General features: G+C 36.3%; 1 protein-coding gene across 3 annotated transcripts in view; it reads left to right on the top strand.

The window, feature by feature from the left end:
• Positions 1-22,002, top strand: part of PIBF1 (progesterone immunomodulatory binding factor 1) — a 201,945-nt gene that overhangs the window by 166,368 nt on the left and 13,575 nt on the right. For all 3 annotated transcript variants that reach the window (XM_007186202.2, XM_007186203.2, XM_007186201.2), the window contains exon 16: positions 6,261-6,345. In XM_007186202.2, the coding sequence (XP_007186264.2) occupies positions 6,261-6,345 (85 nt within the window). The remainder of the gene's footprint in view (positions 1-6,260; positions 6,346-22,002) is intronic.

The raw sequence follows: 22,002 nt of genomic DNA, 5'->3' as shown, positions 1-22,002 counted from the left end.
CTATATGATCATTTTAGTCTTTTTAAGTAACAGTAGAAGAATGATGCTATAGACAGAAAGAGGTTTTAATTCATGGATGCTTACTTAGTTGGCTAGTTATTAGATTTTAAGATTATTTAGAATAAGTAATTAGATAAATTATCAACCAATTCATAAAGGTAGAAGCAAAGAATTAGATGGGAGAGAAAATTCTTAAATTAAGGAATTAGAAAAGGTAGTTTATTGAAAAATATAGTTATTGGAGAAGATAGCTATTAAATTCAGGTTTCCTAAGATATATAACCAAAAATATAAAACTGCTGGTAATTAACTCCAAACTGTGAGTGTTCTTTTTGATAAATCAGAATAGTTATCTTTTCCTCTCGTTTCTACCCCACCAAAATAATTGGTCCCAAACTTTATTCCTGATCATAATTTTTTGACAATATAATAAAGTAATTTTAAATCACATTTATGTTTTAAATGTCAACATAAATAGCAATTTATTTTTAGATTAATTTTAAAGTTAAAATTAATATTTAGAATATTCATAACCAGCATTAATAAATCAATTCAGTGAATTAATTAAACAGTTCTATAAATAGCTGTTGGGAGCAATAGAAATTATGTCTCATCATTCACTGGAGACTTGGTTATCTTAGGGAAATGAGGAAAGAACCCCAAAGTGAACCTTTTCTTTCCATATTATATATTTGATATCTTTGAAATTTTGTATAGTGTTTTGTCTTACCTTTGTAATCTTGGAGCAGAGATATATAAAAGGCCTGTGGAAAAAATTACCTCTTTCACAGTTACCTTCAAGTAAGTTTATTTGAATATTTATTTTACTAAGAACTAGGAAAGCTGAAAATATTTAATATAGAGAAAAATAATAGCCAGCTACAGGAGAAAATTGTAATGATGAACAAATTCAGCCCTAGAGAAATTTAGCAAGTTGTCATCTAAAAACATATTAGTTTTGTGATAGGGCCAAAATTTGAATCCAGATCTGTCTGCTTTCTAATTCCATACTCTTAACCATTATGTTATACTGCCTCCCTATGTTCTAATCTGAATAAGGGATAATTTTTCTTTAACTAATGTAATTAAGTAAGAGAAGCAAAAAAAAAAAAATAGTGTAGAATACTGGTTAAAAGGAAGGCTTTTAATGAGTTGATAATTGTTGAGGCTGGGTGACAGATACACGGGGGCTTGTTACAGTTTCTCTCTTGAAATATGTCATAATAAAAAAAAAAATTCCCTGTCTGCATTGTCCAGTATGGTAGCTGCTAGCTACATGTGGCTATTGGGCATGTGAAATATGGTTAGTGTTACTGAGGAACTAAAATTTTAATTTTATTTGAATTAAATTAATATTAATTTTCATTGCCACTTGTGGCTAGCTAATAGCTATGGTACTGGACCCTATAGCCAGTTTTCTCATCTGTGAAATGAGAGTGGCACCAACAGCACCTAATTCACATGGTTATTCAGAGGATTAAATGATATAACCTTTGTAATATATATAGCACTATTCCTACACGTTATTAAAAATGCTTTTTAAATGTTTGCTATTATTAGTATTGTCTTATATTTAACACATTTTTATGTTGAAAATGATCTTTGAAGTGAGAAATAACATTTCTCAAAATATGCTGAATTTTGACAAAAATTAGGACACCCTTAATTACAGCAACAGTAATCACAACAACTATGCCAATTATGGAATTAAACAAAAAAAAATATTTTATGTGCTAAACCTCTGAGGCCTTTAAAGCTGTCTGTGTCTCATATATTTATTGTATACTATTTTAGTAGATTCTGAACTAATATTTCACAGGATATGAAGTCTTGCTCTTCACTGAAGCAACTATCTTCTAATGTGGAAAGTTAAGGTGCTTTCAGTATTTTAATTATGGCTTGTGAGATGCTGTAGCTGTACCCTGATGACGTGAATGAAAGGATGTGATGCCATACAATACAATCAACAAGTCAGATACAACAGGTTAGGTCACATTTCTATCTACCGTCACCCTGACTCTGAGCCAACGGCATTTCAAATAGAGTAGAATTATCCTGGGCTTTGACTACATGTCAGCCTGATTTCTCTTCTCATGGTAAATGTGGCTGTAAAATATAGATATTAATGTGAACATCAAGGGGTAGTTGTGAAAATTAAATGAAGTAACATATATAAAAAGCTTCCGGCACACAGGAGAAGCTCAGTAAATGTTACCTCCCTTCCTCTTGTCCTTCATTAATTCGAAATTTAAACATTCGATGAACCATCCAAAAAGATGGCTAAGTGATTATGTTCCTTGATAATTCCTGTTTCTTTTTGCTGGGTGTGGATTTTAATTGTAAAGAATACTTACATTAACTGATTAATTTGTAAATGTTTCTCTAGCTTATACAATAAAAGCTCTTTAAAGAACTGAATATAAATTTTATCATTTTCTTACAAAATAAAACAATATCACTATATCACACCCACAACTTGCCAATTTAGCCATCGATACAATTTATTCAATGCCTAGAAAGATTAGCGTAAACATGCACTAAAATGAAATCGTGATAAACATGTTAAAAGCTAACATTTGAGATATCACTACTAACTGTCATGGAAGTAATACTCTGTTCTAAAAGTAGTACTTTTCACTCTCCTCCGCCAATCCACAAGAGACAATCTGGGTTATATTGTTTGATCTATAGTTCAGGACCAAAGGAAGCATGGAAAGAGAATAATTAGCATAAGTTTTCATTCTCTGTTTTCAGTTCTTCATTTATCATTAACTAGTCATTTAGGAAGAAAAGACTACTTAGGCGCTTATAAGGCTAGGCCAGAGTATATTGATCCAGGAAGTTAAAGAACAATATATCAGGAATATGTTTTCATATAGCAGGTGAAACAGAGCCATAAACATGAATTTCTGAGTAATAATTAACAGTGAATTGAACAATTATGGGTGTAATATACCATTCACGGTAGACGTGCTTATAAGGAGATTTGTTTTGTAGTTGCTTTATGAGTCACGCATAGAAGCTTTGTATTTTTAAAGGTAAGTTTCCACTGTTATGAAATGTCTTATGGAGACTAAACTTCTATTGAGTAATTACTTTGTGTGGAAGAACACAGAGTATAATAATCATCGTATTCAGTTTTAGAGACCCACGTGTTGAAGGTAGTCTCCCTTGTAATTTAAGAAAGAGAAGGCTAAGACTTTGAAAATATATATCCAAGTATTGTCTGTGGAGCCAACGTCTTGCAAATAGAACTGAGTTGCTTTGTCAACCACTTTATCCACTTACCTTTTATTCCATGTTATATGGTTAGCTTTGTTATTTAAATATGGAATACTTACTTTATTCTGAAAAAATTAAACACTACATATAAAGCATTTCTAATGAATTATTCAGTCAAAATCCTTCAATTACATCAACATTCCATTCCTATTACACTACACTTTACTTAATGGGCCTATTGGTATTTGAGAGCCTATGTGTGTGTGTCTGTGTATGGGTTTGTGCGTGCGCACCCATGTATGTACTGCATGTGAGTGCATGTTTACATTCTGTGTGTATGTGGGTACATGTATACGAACATGTATATATGCATGTATATGAACACATCTGTTCCTTGAATATTCCTATTTGTATTTACTGAACATTTATTTTCACTTTGAAAAATATTTTGGGGACTTCCCTGGTGGCTCAGTGGTTAAGAATCCACCCACCAGGGGCTTCCCTGGTGGCGCAGTGGTTGAGAATCTGCCTGCCAATGCAGGGGACACGGGTTCGAGCCCTGGTCTGGGAAGATCCCACATGCCGCGGAGCAACTGGGCCCGTGAGCCACAACTACTGAGCCTGCGCGTCTGGAGCCTGTGCCCCGCAACGGGAGGGGCCGCGATAGTGAGAGGCCCGCGCACCGTGATGAAGACTGGCCCCCTCTTGCCACAACTAGAGAAGGCCCTCGTGCAGAAACGAAGACCCAACACAGCAAAAATAAATAAATAAATAAAGTTAAAAAAAGAATCCACCCACCAGTGCAGGGGACACAGGTTCGAGCCCTGGTCCGGGAAGATCCCAGATGCCACAGAGCAACTAAGCCCGCACGCCGCAACTACTGAGCCCACGTGCCGCAACTACTGAGCCCATGCACCGCAACTACTGAGCCCATGCACCGCAACTACTGAAGCCTGCACGCTCTAGAGCCTGTGCTCTGCAACAAGAGAAGCCACCACAGTGAGAAGCCCGTGTGCTGCAACGAAGAGTAGCCCCTGCCCGCCGCAACTAGAGAAAGCCCGCATGCAGCAACGAAGACCCAACACAGCCAAAAAATAATAGAAAAATAAAAGAAAGAAAAAGAGAAAGAAAAATATTTTGTCTTCAGTGTGATCCTAGCTAAAGATAGAATTTTAAAGTTACAGAAACACCTGATCTTTACCATGCTTTGGGGGACTCAAGCAGAGCACAGCACTCAGTTTCCTTTTTATCGTCTAGTTCTTTTCAACTCCTCGGCTCAGTAGGATCTCTGACGCCTAACTCCAAAAGTCAGTTTGTTTTTGTGCTGAGCTGCTTACCTTTATTGACATTTAATTACTGTTTTCCTCTGATGACTGTTCCTCATCTAAATTAGTAAAACGATATAGCATTTTGTAGAGTTTTATGTGTTCAGTGTTTTATATAATCATTCATTAGATAATTCACATGTCCTTTTGACATACATGAGTATTATTTTCCACTTTTACAGATGTGAAAACAGGTTCAGTGGGGTGGTATGAGTCGTGCTTTATACCACACAGTTGAGTCAGTGGCACAGTTGGAAACTGAAGTCAGAGCTGCATCTAGTCTTTCTTCTCAGAGGACAAACTCTGATGCTTCCTTGGGGAAGTTCTCAATTAGTAGGAAGGAGGAAAATGTACATTTTTTTACTCTTAAGTCCTTGGAATTACCAGTGCTTTCAGAATACCTACTACTATTCACTGAGTTTAAAAAAACTTCTCCCTGATATTTTGAAAATTGGTGGCGTTCTATTTTCTCAAAGTATAACTTAAAACATCTTACCTGTTCAGCAAAACAATTCTCATTAATTTTACCTTTACAGATTTTGTTTTGACATTCAAGGAATTATGTTGCTTCAGTTCGTTGTTGCTTTTCTTAATCCTTGTAGTGCTGGCTGAGTAGACTCATCCGAGTGGCTTTCAAAGAATATTTTATTTAATGGTTCTAAATATTTTTATATGTTGAATAATCAAACTCCGGACAGTATAAGGCAGGCCTCAAATATTTATGTTTTAAAATATTAACATGTCCTTACAATTAGGCTTCTCACCCTTTCCTATCAGAAGATAGGTCATTTCAAAGAGAAATTCACAATGCAGACTTAGAAGTTGAAGATTGAACTAAGAATTTGGAGACAAAAATTGTTTCCCCGAGTTTACTGTAGATCAAATATCTGATTCATTTATCTCACTCAGTTATATACCTGGTAATTTAGTATGTGATAAATTATAAAATACTACTTTCAGTTTTAAGGATAAATGTTATAATTTGACTTTCAGTGTCTCAAATTTTAATATGGTGCCCATACGTACTTTCTTTTTACCTTTTATATAAGTCCCACTTCATCTTTTTACATTTCAGGAGCAACCAGTCATCTTTAAAACACCAATTTTATGCCCCTACTAGGCAGGAAAGTATTCTCAGAAAACACCTCAGTTGCATTGTCAAATAGTTGTTAAAAGAAAAAGTATTCTTGGGGCTTCCCTGGTGGCGCAGTGGTTAAGAATCTGCCTGCCAATGTAGGGGACACGGGTTCGAGCCCTGGTCTGGGAAGATCCCACATGCCGCGGAGCAACTAGGCCCGTGAGCCACAATTACTGAGCCTGCGCGTCTGGAGCCTGTGCTCCACAACAAGAGAGGCCGTGATGATGAGAGGCCCGCGCACCGCGATGAAGAGTGGCCCCCGCTTGCCACAACTAGAGAAAGTCCTCGCACAGAAACGAAGACCCAACACAGCCATAAATAAATAAATAAATAAATAAAATTTAAAAAAAGAAACATTTAAAAAAAAAGAAAAAGAAAAAGTATTCTTATAAAATAGCTAGGCCAATGATTGAATCAAACATTGTAGTCACTGATCTGATATCTTTATGAACTATAAATTTAATTTTTCTTTAATTCAAACCATCAGATTTAGTCGTTTGCTATTTATTATTTGTTAATTAAATTTATATTAGTATGACAACTTTTAAAAACTTTGTGGGGTTTTTTTTTTCCAGCAATTTAAATAAAGAAAAGTCAGCTTTGCAGCACATGAAGAATCAAATGGCATTAGATTTGGAACAACTTCTAAATCATCGTGAGGTACTTTTTCCATTTTGTCATAATTTTTACCACCGTAGGCTTTTTCAAAATCATATTGGGTTAAGATTATTGGATCCCAGTAGTCTGTGTTCATTATGAGTTAATTCTTATTCCCAGAATGCTCCTTCTTGATGGCCCCTATTGCCTTGTTAATATCTCTGTCATTGAATTTCCATGTTATTTAATAATTATCTGTCTTATCCCTTTCTCCCTCTAGACAGTAAATTTCTTTTTTTTTTTTAATATTTTATTTATTTGGCTGCGTCAGGTCTTAGTTGTGGCATGCAGGATCTTTAGTTGTGGCATGCGGGATATTTTAGTTGTGGCATGTGGGCTCTTAGTTGCAGCGTGTGGGATCTAGTTCCATGACCAGGGATCAGACCCAGGCTCCCTGCATTGGGAGTGCTGAGTCTTTGCCCCTGGACCACCAGGGGAAGTCCCTAGACAGTACATTTCTTTAGTGTACCTCTGTCTTATTCATCATTGTATGGCCAGTGCCTGGTGTACAATATTTGTATTGAACTTTAAAATTCATAAGTTTTCTTTTAATTTGTTCCTCACAAAAAGTATTTTAAAGGTAATAGAATCCCTATTTTATAAAAAAAGAAAAGCAGTTTTTGGTGGCTTCCCCAGAGCCAGGTGGTAACTAAGAGATAACCCGTTTTTTTTCTCATTTTTTTAAGTCAGATTTACTGAGATATGATATACAATAAAATTTACCCTTTCCAGCGTACGTTTCTATGATTTTTGACTAATGCATACAGTTGTGTAACCATCACCACAATCAATATGTAAAATCGTTCCATCACCCCAGAAAATTCCCTCTTGACCCCTTTGTAGTGACCCTTTTCCCCAACTCCAGTTGATCTGTTTTCTATCCCTATAGTTTTGCCCTTTTTCAACAAAAGGTATTATCCTTTCACAGAATGTCAAATAAATAAAATTATTAGTCAGTCTCGGTTTTTTCACTTACCATAAAACAGATTCATCTATGTTGTTGTAAATATTAGTTATTTGTCCTAATTTTTATTGCTGAGTAGTATTCCATTGTATGGATATACCACAGTTTGTTAATCCATTCACCAGCTGATGGACATTTGAGTTGTTTTCATTTGGGAGCGCCCATAAATAAAGCTGCTGTACACAATTGTGTATGTATTTTTGTGTAAATATAAGTTTCCATTTCTCTTGGTATATACGAGGAGCAGGACTGCTGGGTCATATGGAAAGTGTGTGTTTCATGTTGTAAGAAACTGCCAGACTATTTTCCAAAGTGACTGTATCTTTTGCATTCCCACCAGCAGTGAATGAGAGTTCCAGTTGCTTTGCATCCTCGCCAGCAGTTGGTACCGTTAAGCCTAGTTTTTTAATCCGTGAATTTTTTCCACTGTACTATCACTGCCTTGTCTTAGCCATGTTTTTACCGTTTTGCTGTCCTAACAGAGAAAAAATGCTCAAAACAGATCATTGGTTTATGAGTATCCTGAAGACATTGTTTCCTAGTCTGGGAAAGATATATCAGGTGTTTGGGAAGAAATTATTGGAAGGAAATTATTGAGAGAGATGAACTAGGGAATATTCCTGGAAGCAGCTCAAAGATGCATATCATCTAGAAATGGTGTCAGGGGAATTGGGTGAAGTGCCCAGAACAGCCAATAGATAACAGTTGAATAACTTGGATAAATAAAAATTTTTGAAAGTTAAAATCAGGGCTGAGACTAAGGTGAGGGCAGCCAAGCACTGAAGGCACAAAATAGAGGAGGTGCCCCCTCTCAGAGGCATGCACAGTGCAGCGCTGGCACCTGAGACCTTGCCTCACCCTAGTCAGGACCCTGTGAAAATGATCTAGTATGAATCATTGCTTCAATCAGCTAAATTTTCACAGTTTAAATTGGTGATTCATAAAGAGACCAAATGAACATTTAAAGTGTTTCATTTTCTTTTTTGCACTGGGCAGCTCTTGCTCTAACTTTTTAAGTGGTGTTACTTAGTTCTGGTAAGACTGTTTATGGTAATATGAAATGAGATCCCCACCTCATTTGCATAGTTATCCAATAAGTGTTACATGAAAAAAGAAAATGAGCGGGATAGTTCTAGGTTGACAATGCTAGGATAGTTGAGGCATGGCCACAGAAGATTTATTTTCTATTCGCGTTAGCGCAAAATTGTTAGCTTAAAACACCTCTCACGTCAGGAGTTCAATTGTGGTCTTAAGGATTTCCAGGAATGATAAAATCCATAGTGGCCTCTTATTCTATAAACTTCTAGCATTTATACATTCAAAAATGGTTGTGTGTATTTGGAAAGTGTATTAGGTGATTTTTATTCTCTTCTTTAGAGAAAATGTATTAACCTAATAATAAAAAAAAGTAAAGAGAGGGTGAGTATGGAGAAAAATAGCCTGTTTTAGTTTGCCTTTTCAGACTACAAAGCTCAGCTGAGATGAGTAAACGTATTAGGTTAAAGGATCTGCACAAAAAATAGTAACTGAAAGATGTGATCATAAATTGAATTGAGATCTCATACCTGTCCACATCTGTCTATTCTGAATTCTCCAGGTTCTGTCCCTGTATTCAGAGAAAGCTTCGGAAAGCAGAGAGAGGGGGAAAGGGGCAAAATATCTCTCCTAACAAAATTCCTTCCATTAAGGCACAATTGAATGTCATGACCTCTGCCTTTATAGAAGATCGGAATAAAATCTGGTGTCATTTCTCTTTGTTTCGTGAAACTATTTAAGGCAATCTACTAAGTACTTCCATTTATATTACATAATTTAGTCTTTGCTACAGTACCCTGAGATAAATATCATTGTCCCTACTTTTACAGATGAAACTGATGCTGATAAGAGTTAAGTAACTCAACCATACTTACTATCGAAACTTTTTTTTTTTTCTGAAACAAAAGCTTATGATCTTTCTCCTTAGTCCCATTTAGACAAAAATCTCATGATGAATTACTGCTTGTGTGAGTTCCAGGAAAATTTTTGCCTCTGTAGATGAAGTTATATCCTTCTTTCTTTTTTTTCAGAAAATGAAAACTATGTAATTTAATGTGCTTCCTTTTCGTCTTAGTTGCCAGAAAAGTCAGAGCTGAATATCTTATCCAGGTGTTGTAATCTTTTTTTCTTTTCTTTCACTTTTGGTGCTTCAGAATAACTTTTTCTTTGTCTTTCAAGTGGAATGTAATCTTTTTTACCCTTAAATATCTTCACTTATGCTAAGAGCTTTTAGGTATAAAAATATAAAATATAAATCTTAAATAATTAGGTTTTAATAAAGGTAAAGGAAAAGATTGATAGGATCTCACTCTTAGTTAACATTATCAGGGCTTCAAATTAAACATTTAGTTTTGAGTATACGAAATGTGATTCCTTAGAATGGCTTCTCTCTCGTTGAGCATACCTCTCAAGAGTCTTCTTTAATGGCCTTCATTTTTCATTCATTTTTTTTTTAAATAAGTACCTGATTATTTTTTATTTTTTTTTTATTTATTTATTTTTTTTTGGCTGTGTTGGGTCTTCGTTTCTGTGCGAGGGCTTTCTCTAGTTGCGGCAAGCGGGGGCAACTCTTCATCGCGGTGCGCGGGCCTCTCACTATCGCGGCCTCTCTTGTTGCAGAACACAGGCTCCAGACGCACAGGCTCAGTAGTTGTGGCTCACGGGCCCATTTGCTCCGTGGCATGTGGGACCTTCCCAGACCAGGGCTCGAACCCATGTCCCCTGCATTGGCAGGCAGACTCTCAACCACTGCGCCACCAGGGAAGACCTTCATTCATTTTTATCCACTCATATTTGCCTTAATGAAACCAGATTTGCTGAACACCTTTGGAAATTTTAATTCTGCTTTTATTTGTATATATTTCATCATGTGTCCTTAGAATCTAAGCTTTCAAAAGTAGGAAAAGTATAATCAGCCATGTATCTAATAGAATACTGAGCATAATTTTAAGAAACTGATATAAAAGCCTTTTTTCTAATTTCTTTTGCAGCTGTATTAGGGGGAGTGGTAAGAGCCCCACTTAGGAAGCTATTTCAGTATTTCATTGAGCAATAGGTGGTATCGTGAACTAAACTGGTGATGATGGTGTCCAACAAGGATGGACCAATTTGAAAACTATTTAGAAAGCAGAATGACTGGGCTTGGTGATTGACTGAATTTAGGGAATGATGAAGAGAGGAGGAATGAGAATTGATGCCCAGGGTTTTGGCTTGTATCCTGGGTTTATGGTGGTGCTGCAAAGAACAGAGGAGGAATAGGTTTGGGAAAGAAGAACTCAAGAAAATATCTAAGTGGATATATTCAGTAGAGAGTTACAAATGTAGGTTCTGGAGCCCAAGAAAGAGACGTTATCTGGAGGTAGAGATTTGAGAGTCAACAGCATAAAGATGGTGCTTTACATTGGAAGTGGATTAAATGAACTAGTAAGGGTATATAGCGTGAGAACAGAAAAAGGCCTAGGACAGATTCTTGATGAGCACTAATATTTAAGGGCTGGGCAGAGCCAAAAATGCTTACTCAAAGAAGAGTGAGGAGTGACCAGAGAAATGGCAGGTGCATCAGGAAAAGAGTAGACCCACGTGAAGCCAGAAGCATTCAGAAGGGAGGAAGTTGTCAGCAGTGGCTTAGGCTGCCAAGGGGCCAAGTCGAACAAAGATGAAAAAGAAAATGGTATTTGGATTTAACAAGATGTTAAAAAAAAGCAGTTTCAGTGGTGCCAAAGGCAGATTGCAGTGAACTGATAAATAAGTAGAAGTTGAAAAATAGTAAAAGGAAAACTAGGCAACCCTTCGAATAAGAGAATATAAGGTGATCAGGGAGGGAGCATGAAATCAAGGGCCTTTACCTCCCCGAGTTGGAGAGTATCTGGCTTAAATGGTGATAGGAAGGAACCAAACAGAGAGAGACACTGAAAGTACAAAAGAGAGAGGATAATCAATTGAGCAAAAGTGTTGGGAAAGGAGGAGATCCAGGGCGAAGTGATGGGATTTAACTTTAGACAGGAGGGGCACCTTTTCCATTTTGCAGGGGAGAAATCAAAATTACATTCAAAGTAAGTTTGTAGGTTTGGTGGTAAGAATTTAGGGAGTTCCCATCTAATGGTTGTTTTCTAATGGGCAAGACACATGATAGGATCAGAGTTTTGAGGAAAACAGAAGTTTGAAATAGCTATGTAATAAATGAGTGATGTACATTACAGAAACAAATAATTACCAAGATGAAATGTCATATATTTGTAGTAGTGCCAGTCTGTGTAATTTTTCTCTAGCAGCTTACACTCAGCATGCTAGGTGTAACCATGGAGAAGGTGGACAGCTGGATTGACCCAGAATTACATATATACTTGTTCAGCTCTCTTATTAAATTCTAAGGCTGGAATTACCCTTATATTCCTTACATCACCTATATTTTGAAATACTGTGGGAAAAGCCAGCAGTCAGACAGGCAAGATGGCTCTGCTACTTAATAGCTATGGATTCTTTTTTTTTTTTTTTAAGACAATTTTTTAGAGCAGTTTAAAGTTCACAGCAAAATTGAGAGGAAGGTACAGAGATTTCCCATATGCCCCCTGCCCCCCCACCCCCCAGATGCACAGCCTCCCCAGAGGGTGGACATTCGGTACGAATGATGAACCTACGCCAACATGTCATAATCACTTAAAGCCCACAGTTTAATAGCTATGGATTCTTGAGACAATAATTTAACCCCTCTAAACTCAGTTTTCTCATGTATAAATAAAGGTAATATCTACTTTACAGGGTTATATGAGAATTAAACAATGTAGTACATTCCTGGCATGTGACAGTAACTCAGTAAATGTAGGACCCTTCCCTCTTTTCCTTCCTTTTCAAGAGTCAGTTCAAATGTTATCTATTCTTTGAAGCCCTTCATAACTCAATAAAGAAAAATTTATCTTTTTTTTTACTTCTTTCCCATAACTTTAAAAATACTTGTATTAATATTCCTATCACTGTATATCACAATTACGCATCTGTCTTGCCAATAGAGTGCCTAGTTTTCCTTTGTGTATTAGCCTTTAGCACAGTATTTGGTAAGTAGTCAATTGAATGTTTGTTAAACTAACTGTGATCTTTTCCAGTCTTCAATGATAATTGCACTAGAAGCTGTCAAATGGAAAGCATTAGAAACCAGCCTTTAATATATTCACATTCTCTCTCCTCAAAAGTAAATATTTGTGGAATATAAGAAATCTGTTTCTCACACCTGAGATTCTTCTACCCTTTCACTCACTGCTTCTGCCAATAATCTCTCTTAAGGTCCACAAGCATTTCGGTTAGTATTTAACCATCATTTAACCAACCACTTCTTACTAAGTGCCTAGCATGTGCAAGGCCTCACACTTACCTGGTTGGACTAACTCCCATGGTTCCAGATAACTTGCCTTTTATTGCAGTGAATGTCACTTAACAAAAAGAAAACAAACCCTGCAGTTAGCCAGGTTTCTGAAAAGTGAAGTCACAGTATAATTATCATTCTTTTATGGTATGTTTATGTTCCAGGACTCTAACGCCTGTGTTCTTTGTGATTTCTCGGAAAGTTTCAGGGACATTTCAGCATCACAAGTGCCCCTTAGGCAATCCACTTCATAAAGGGTTCAAACAAATTACATATTTCTATATGTGTGTCATTCTTTTTGGTTCATACTTAACTATTTTGAAATTTTCTTCAGAATACCTTTTTACACAATTTTCTTATACACATATGTACTTAAATTTTACAGTCAGAACAGTCAGTATGACTAAAAAAAACAAAAAGTGTGTGGGTAAGTTAATTTTTCTTTAAATGAAGATGTAATTATTTCTCAGATTCATACATTTCTCATCGTAGTGGTGCTGTTCAAGTTCAAATTTGTTTTTGATTTCCTAGATGTAAATGTGTATTTTAAAGACAGTTATTATAGTGGAAACCTAAAACACATACTGTATAAGTCATATTTTCCCTATAAAGTTTTAGAATGTTTATTTTTTCCATATAAGGGTATGTGAATTTAGGTCTGAGGAAATTCAGGGAGTAAAGTATTGCAAAAAATACTCATTTGTGAATGTTGAATTTAAATATACTTTAAGTATGACAAAACTAAACCTACTGTATAAAAGTAATAATAATATCTTGAGTTTTTATAACTTCTTCCTACCAAAATGTTTTAAAATTTTTCAGCCCAATTATGTTATACTAAAGTGTCCCAAGAGCTCTGCGATGGTCTTATACCCATTTGACAGACGCAGCAACTGAATGTTCCCTCTCCTCAATTTTGAATTGCGTAAAAGACACAAATTGTTTTTAGATTGTACTCTGTGGACCTCTATGTTTATGTGGACTTATACAAAACTTAGTAGAACTAGGTCAGATTATTTTGATTTTGTAAGTATTTTGGCTTCATTTTTAATCTTTTCATCATCAGCTTTAAAATTACAAGTATCTCTGTTGTGTCCTGCAAGTAAAATTCCGTCTTGTGTGAAACATTCTATCTCATCATAAAAATACTTTATCTGTGTATATATGCTCTTTTAACTTTTTTCACATCACACTTTCACATCTATTATGTATCATATAGACCTGTCATTTTCTAGTTATTGTTTTTGCTTTTTTTTTAAAGAATGAAATGTGTATTTTCCCCACTACATTTTAGAAGTTTGGTATGTTTTCTTTTAAATAGTAAGTACACTTCTCTGACCTTTTTTTATCAGTAAGGAACAAGTAAGTGACCTCTTGCTATCATTTCTAACCCTGTGTTTTTATGACTTCTAGAATAGCAGCAGTTTATAACAAACCAAACAATTCTAGGGTATAAGGAAACACACAAAACAAACTGCAAAGCTATTAAAATAAGTCTCTGGAAATATGTTGGCCAGGAGAGATTATTAACAATGAAATGAAATGATTATGGTCTTATTTGGCAGTATTTTAATTTAAACTTAACAAATCTATATCCCGTATGAAGGAGCTGACACTGAGGGAAGGCAGGGAATACAACACGGAGAAGGTACGGGCACTGGAGTGACTCACGCTCTGGATATCAGTGCTCAAAATGGAGGCTAGAGTCTGGAGTCTGAAATTGTTGACGGAAATCAACAAGAACATGCGTCAAAAACTATCAGATTATACTGAAGTAGTAAAGGCCAGAAACCACACAGCAACTAGATGAATACTGGTATAGAAGGGAAAGCCAGGCACCAAGAGGACATGAATACCAGAAGGCAAAGCAGTTAGAAGTCCAAGGTACTATTCAGTAATCAGATGAGTGAAAGGGTCTGCACAAACCAATCAGAACAGAATCAAGGTGCCCACACTTCTGTTTTAAGTCAACAGTCGCAGTAGATTTCAGTTCAGAGGGGCCTACTTCAGTGTGTTAATGCTAGCTTCCTCTACCTGCCTCGCTGTTGAGGATGACCTTAAGATTATATCCAAATTTAGGAAAGAATGTTGTAGGTGATTAGTTACGTCCCCTAGGCTATGACAGCACAGTTGTGTCTCATTCACCAAACACTTGAGCTCTCACTAAGCTTTCAGTGGTAGATAGGGTATGACACCAAAAATGTTTGTCATCTGCAATGCATTAGAATAAGGAGTAGATAAGCCTTATTTCCCTCTGCTCTGGCCCAGACTCCTTTCTTTATTCTGTCCTAGGCCCAAAACTTTGAATACTAGGAGATAATCAGAGGGAAATAATCAAGATGATAAAAGAATTCTTTTCAGCCATAAGAGAAATTAATGGATTGGGGGTGTTTAGAGAAGAAAAGACTCAGAGAGATACAAGAAATTCAAAGTAGGCAGAAATAGACTTGCGGTACATCTCTCCAAAGGCTGAAATTAAAACCTAAGGGTAGACATTATAAGGAGACATGTTTTGTTTGCTTTGTTCAGGTGTTATTATTGTTGTTCTGCTTTGTTTTGTATAGAGGTTAAATAACTTGAAGGTCCCTTCCAAACCTGAAATTGCGGCTATCAAAGGCCTTGACAGAAGGCATCCGCATTATTGTGTACATAACGTCTAAATAATGACAGCTTTGAACCCATTTGAATCCTGATTTCATTTCTTAATAGCTAATGAATCTGGCTTTTTTTTTTTTTTTTTTTTAATTTTTGGCCGCATTGCGTCTTCATTGCTGCACGCGGGCTTTCTCTAGTTGCGGCGAGCGGAGGCTGCTCTTCGTTGCGGTGCACGGGCTTCTCATTGCGGTGGCTTCTCTTGTTGCGGAGCACAGACTCTAGGTGTGCGGGCTTTGGTAGTTGTGGCACACGGGCTCAGTAGTTGTGGCGCACGGACTTAGTTGCTCCACGGCATGTGGGATCATCCTGGACCAGGGCTCGAACCCGTGTCCCCTGCATTGGCAGGCGGATTCTTAACCACTGTGCCTCCAGGGAAGTCCTTGGCTGTATTTCTTAAAATCTTCTAAACCTTAGTTTCCTTATCTTGAAAATTGAAGTAATATCTACCTCTTGGTATTTGGGAGAGGATTAAATTTTTATGTAAAATACTTAGTGCAAAGCCTGGCACATAGTAAATACTACATGAATGTTAATTTGCCATACAAAATCTGTTTTGTGTATTTTTTAGAGTATAGTGCCATTGTCATTCAAGGATATTTTTACTTCTTCAAAAATCATACATTGAACTATGTTAAAAATTTGCTTTGATAATATTAATAATTTAAAATTCTCATTGAGCACTTAGAGTATTGATAGATGACTTTGAAATAATTTACATTTTCTTTTAAGCTATAGTGTTAGATATGATAATGATATTGTGGGGTGTTTTTTTTTTAATCTTTATCTGTTAAAAATCTCTACTGAAGTATTTACAAGTGAAATGATCTGAGGTCTGAAATCTGCTCTAAAATATTTCAAAATAACTAGAAAGGAAGTAGATAAAACAATGTTGACAGAACATTATGGCAGTTCCTCAGATGATTAAACATAGAGTTACCATATGGCCTAGCAATTCCACAACTAGGTTTATACTCAAGAGAAATGAAAACATGTCTACACAAAATCTTGTACATGAATGTTAGATGTTAGCAGCATTATTCACAACAACCCAAATGTTCACCAGCTGATGAATGGATAAACAAAACATGGTATAGCCATACAATGGAATATTACTTAGTCATAAAAAGAAATGAAGTACTGATAGATTTACAACATAGATGAACCTTGAAAACACTATGCTAGGTAAAAGAAGCTGGTCACAAAAGACCACATATTATATGATTCCATTCATTTGAAATGTCTAGAACAGAGGAATCTACAGAAACAGAAAGTCGATTAGTGGTTGCTTAGGGTTGGGAAGTTGAGGCCCAGATGGGATAGAGGAGTGATTCCTCAAGGACTCGGGGTTTCTTTTTGAGGTGATTAAAAAAAGTTTTAAAATTGTATACTTTAAATGGATGACAATATGGTATGTGAATTGTATCTCAATAAAGCTGTTTTAAAAAAAATGATACTGGGCTTCCCTGGTGGCGCAGGGGTTGGGAATCTGCCTGCCAATGCAGGGGACACGGGTTCGCGCCCTGGTCTGGGAAGATCCCACGTGCCGCGGAGCAACTAGGCCCGTGAGCCACAACTACTGAGCCTGCGCGTCTGGAGCCTGTGCTCCGCAACAAGAGAGGCCGCGATAGTGAGAGGCCCGCGCACCGCGATGAAGAGTGGCCCCCGCTTGCCGCAACTGGAGAAAGCCCTCACACAGAAACGAAGACCCAACACAGCCATAAATAAATAAATAAATAAATAAATAAATAAATAAATAAAATATTAAAAAAAAAAATGATACTGACAAAATGTTGATAATGATTAAAGTTGGGCAATAGAAACTGGGGGCTCACTATGCCATGCTCTCTTCTCTTTGGATCTTTGAAAATTTCCATAATAAAATGTTGTTTAAATACTCTTTTAGATGAAGTTTAAACCTCCAAAATATGGATGTACTTGGTTTAAAACAAGGTTGGTTTCCACCTTGCATTAGCTCAGGTAGGAAAGATGCACAGAATTCTGACTTGACTGCCAGATACATTGTTATTCCTCTGGAAAAGCACTTACATTTAACCTCCAGTGGAGCACATAGTTTGCATTATACTTGTCAGAGCTATTTTCATCAAGAAATGCCATCTATGTGTCCCCTTGCCAACATCTTTGCAGAGTTTACAACTTTCAGCAATTTATTGGCATCAACTATGCAGTACTCTTAAGCAGCTGCTCTGCAGTTGAGCTGTTTTAATATGCCACCCTCTATGCAAATAGTTTATATTAAATGGCCAAGATATGTGCCTTCGGATTCAAGAGAGCAATTTATCTCTTTTATAGAGATTGTATAGTAACAGTCATCATCTTCATCATCATCATCATCTGGAAGTTTCATAAGAATGTCCTTAACTCTTCCATTTTGAAGAGTACTGTACTGCAATGTGGTTTTTATTGTTTTGTTTTATTTTTGTTTTAAGTTTCAATTGTGTAATCAGATGCGGTTCTACATTTGTTCGTTTCAATGAATGTTTCCTTCATTCTTGAAGTTACTGTAATTGTCTTATGTATTTGATATACTAGAATTATAAGATATATACTATTAGGGTTTTGAAAATCACTATAAAAGCATATCAGAATTAATGAATATTATTATGAATCAGACTGTTATAGAAGAGTTTTTAAAGGTCTCAAACAAGTGGTAAAAGGAAAGAATTTGAGGCATGGCACTTTTGCTGTATTTGAATTTTATAATGAACAAGTAATGCTTCTATAATTTTAAAAAGCAGGAATTAAAAAAAATATTTTGACAAGTGGCTTTCTAAATTAATGGAACATTTGCCAGGAATAGACTAGGACTGCCAAAACAAAGGGGCCGCATATTAGGACACTCCACATTTTGTCATTTTGGACAAGAGAGCCTACTTTCCACCTGAGGACCCTAGAGTGGAGCCTGCTTGACAGATTTTCTTATCCACATATCCAGAGATTGTACTCAACTGTCTCATTCAGAGGAATGGCCCATGGTAGCAGAAAGAAAACATTTAATCTGTTCCTTCATTCATAAACTGGAACATACAACCAAAGACCGTCAGAAACTGGAAGAAAATTAATAGCACAAAAGGGAAAAATCACAATAAACAGAGAAACTGACTCCCTTCTCCAAAGAAAACAAAAATTTCTGTAACAGAAAAGAACTTACAAAGTATTGTAATTAGTTTCTTCAGAAAGATTTGAGGAAGTAGTATATACAGAAAATAAGCAGTATACAGAAAAAGTTTCTGGTGTTTTCAAAAATTGCTAAAATCAAATCATGAAGTTATTATAAGTAAGTAAAAATGCCAGTAGAAGGATGTCAGGAAAAGCCAGTGAACTCTCCTAAAGCTTAGAAAAAGGTAAGAAGACAGAAATTAACAGGGAAAAGCTAAACAATATCAACAATTCCAGAGAGAAATAAAATACCTGCAAAGAAATAAAGATCAGCTTGGCCTCATAGTTCCCAGAAATTTGACTTTAGAAGATAGAGATGTAACACCATCAAAGTTCTGAAGGGAAGCACAGTACTTTACCACAGTACCCTCTCTCATGAAATTACTAGATTGTTTGCCATCAAACGACAAAAAGAGAGCGATGCAAGAAATAATGGATCATGCCAAGATGTGCAATAAAAAGAAATTTCAGAATAACAACTGTGCAGCAGTCTTGAAAGAAGTCAGTACAAAACTGATCCCAGCAAACAGTATGATTTAGAAGCTAGATAATCTTAGGTAATATGGAAAAAGACATATACTAGTTCCATCAGTGAGGGAAAAAAAGGCAAGAACTCTTAAGAAGAAGGGGGAAAAAATCTCTATGAGAAAGTCAAGGCCCAAGTAGGAATCTAAGTAAATGGCATGATTTTGAGCGATAGATGCAATGTAAGAAAAAGAATCCAGTTGAACTTGATACCTGAAACATTTTCCTTTGAACATCACAGGTTCCTTTTCTGTGGACCTAATCACACTCTCTGTTCTGCAGTGAACAGTATTTATACATCATTAAACAGTAGTACAAATAACCCTGCTGACCAATCACAGAAGGACAGTTAGAGAACAGAGAAAAGCAGAACCAAAAGCTAGAGAAATGACATGTGAAAGTCAAGTCCAAACAATAAGAGCAGACTCTTAATAGGAGGTGGAGCCAGCAGTCAGGAGGCAGACAAGAGAACATGGTAAGGACCAAGCCAGATTTCAAGAAGACTTAATCCTAACAAAGGATCCCATTTTGTAGTGACAAGTTTTTCTAGTTCTTGTATGTTATGCTGGTTTATTTTTGTTTCCTTTGTCAATTTGCAAATTGGGATTTTGTGAATCACAAACATTTCATTGTAATAGTAACATCAACTAGGGAAGAACAATTTATGCCAAAAATGTAGGTAAAAGAAATATTAAAATATTTTCATGGTATGGAAGATTCAGTATCATAAAAGCCAGTTCTAAGTTGTTGTTTTTTTAATTCAACGTAAACCCACCCCTATCCCTAAGAACATAGCCCAAAAAACCCCTCAATCATTAAACGTTAAAACAGTGTGACATGGGTGCATGAATAGACAATTGGAATAGAGTTTAAAAGTCCAGAAATAAATCATATACTTACGGAAATTCAGTATATGATAAAGATAACATCTCAAATCAGAGGAAAAAATTGTCTGTTTAGTACATGATGTTGTTATTACAGAATAGCCAAGGGGGGAGAAATGCTGAATCCACACCTTTCACCATAAGCCAGGATAAACTTCAAACAGATCAAAGATCTAAATGTTTGAAAAAGAAAAGAAAAAGAAACCATAAAGTAACTTGAGGAAAATGGAAGAAGAAAACATGGGAAGGCCATAAAATTAAGGACTATTCAGCTACATCACAACCAGAAAGTTTTGCATAGGAAAAAAACAAAACAAAATAAAAAGCATAAACAAAGTCAAGTAAAAGATTAAAAGGGAAGAAAAACTGCCATTCACATTACAGACAAGAGCTAACGTCTCTACCATGTAAAGAGCACCTCGAAATGTAAAAGAAAATGACCAATCACCCAGTAGAAAAATGAGCCAAGGATATCAACAAAAAAGGAAACACCCTTAAACAACTGAAAAGCTGCCCACCCTTACAGTAGGAGAAATGCAAAATAAACATACCCAAACACTTATCAGACTGGCAAAAATCCAAAAAGGTAACACAGACATACATTTTATCAGTTAGGAAACTGAAGCTCATTCAATCAGAGTAGATTGCTTAAGTTTACACAGTTAATAACAGAGTCAGGAATAGATGTGTCTTTGACTTCTAACCTCATGCTAAAATATCTCCACTACCTATGCTTGGCTTTCTGTGTGCTCAGTCTGTGGTGGTTATCGTGGATACTATTTGATGTTAAAGTGGAATTTTCTTTGTTCAAATTTACAATTGATAGAAAACAGATCATCTATATGATCAAACATAATAAAACTGAACAGAATTGTTCTGCATGTTATTTTGGTGTCCATTGTAGCTGTGTATTATCCTAATAGGAATTTTACAGAATTCTGTTGCTATTTCAGTGTTCTTTACTTAGATTTCAAAAACCGTGCTAACACTGTATAATACTATCAGATGAACAAAAGTGGTACTGTGACAGCACCCTAAGTTGGGGTGATCCTAGTCTAAATAAAGCAAAAACCTGTGAATTTCCCTTCTGTCTCCTGACCAGCATCAGGGGTGATCTGTTTCCCGTAACTGTTCCTATACGAGCAGCAGGTGAAGCCAAAAAGCAACAAAACTATGGCCTCCTCTTGGGCACTTAGGAGCCAAAGCCCTCTGCCTGGTACCCCACCAACTCCTTCCTTTTCTCCCTCCTTATCCTTGCTCTCCCTCCCTTCCCTTCTGCCAGGAGGTATGATCCCCTTGACCTTACTTATCTGTAATAGAGTGGTAGGTTGTGTTAGAGGAAATTTTTTCCTGTTATTTTATTTTCTCTTCATGCCAAGGCACAAAAGTTACGGCTAGTAAAAAGAGGTTCTTTCAGATAAAAAGTGTTTTTTTGATAGGCTGAGAGACCGTCATCTCCCCTCTCCCTTCTACTTATCGTGTGGTAAGTAGAACAGGAGCTGAAATCTACCATAACACAAGACATGTTTAACATTAAATCAGTAGTATATACTTCACTAAAGGGAAGCATGTAAATGAAGTAACAATCTCAAAAGCAATGAGAGTCCTCAAAAGGGTCAAATAAAAGTATATCAGATTGGCAGTTTCTGAAGGTAGACACATCCTCATGTGCATTGGCCAAGCCAGCCTCAGTCCTGCAGAATGAGAAAGTGGATTCTGGCACCGTTTCTTCCAGCTCCTCTCTTGGCCCTGAGGTTTATTAAGACTCTGTGGCTTAAACTCAACAGCTCTGTTTTAAAATACCCACTCAAGCTAGATGGTTCTAAATAGAACTAATGACAGCCAGAAAAAAAAAGGCCTGTAGGAACTTGCTCTGACACAGAGCTGATGTCTATAAACAGATTAGTAGAAGGGAGCAGAACATCTTTCTGTCGCCCTAACTTTTGTGTCTTGGCATGAAGATGCAATAAAATAATAGGAAAAAATTACCACCAACAGAGCCTACCACTGTTGTACAGATAATAAGGTAAAGGAGAGTTCAGTCCGCCCTCTCTCCATATTCT

This window comes from Balaenoptera acutorostrata, chromosome 18, assembly GCF_949987535.1.
Source record: "Balaenoptera acutorostrata chromosome 18, mBalAcu1.1, whole genome shotgun sequence".
NCBI classification, from domain to species: domain Eukaryota; kingdom Metazoa; phylum Chordata; class Mammalia; order Artiodactyla; family Balaenopteridae; genus Balaenoptera; species Balaenoptera acutorostrata.
The sequence above is the reverse complement of the archived record's forward strand: the minus strand, read 5'-3'. Positions and strand labels throughout refer to the sequence as shown.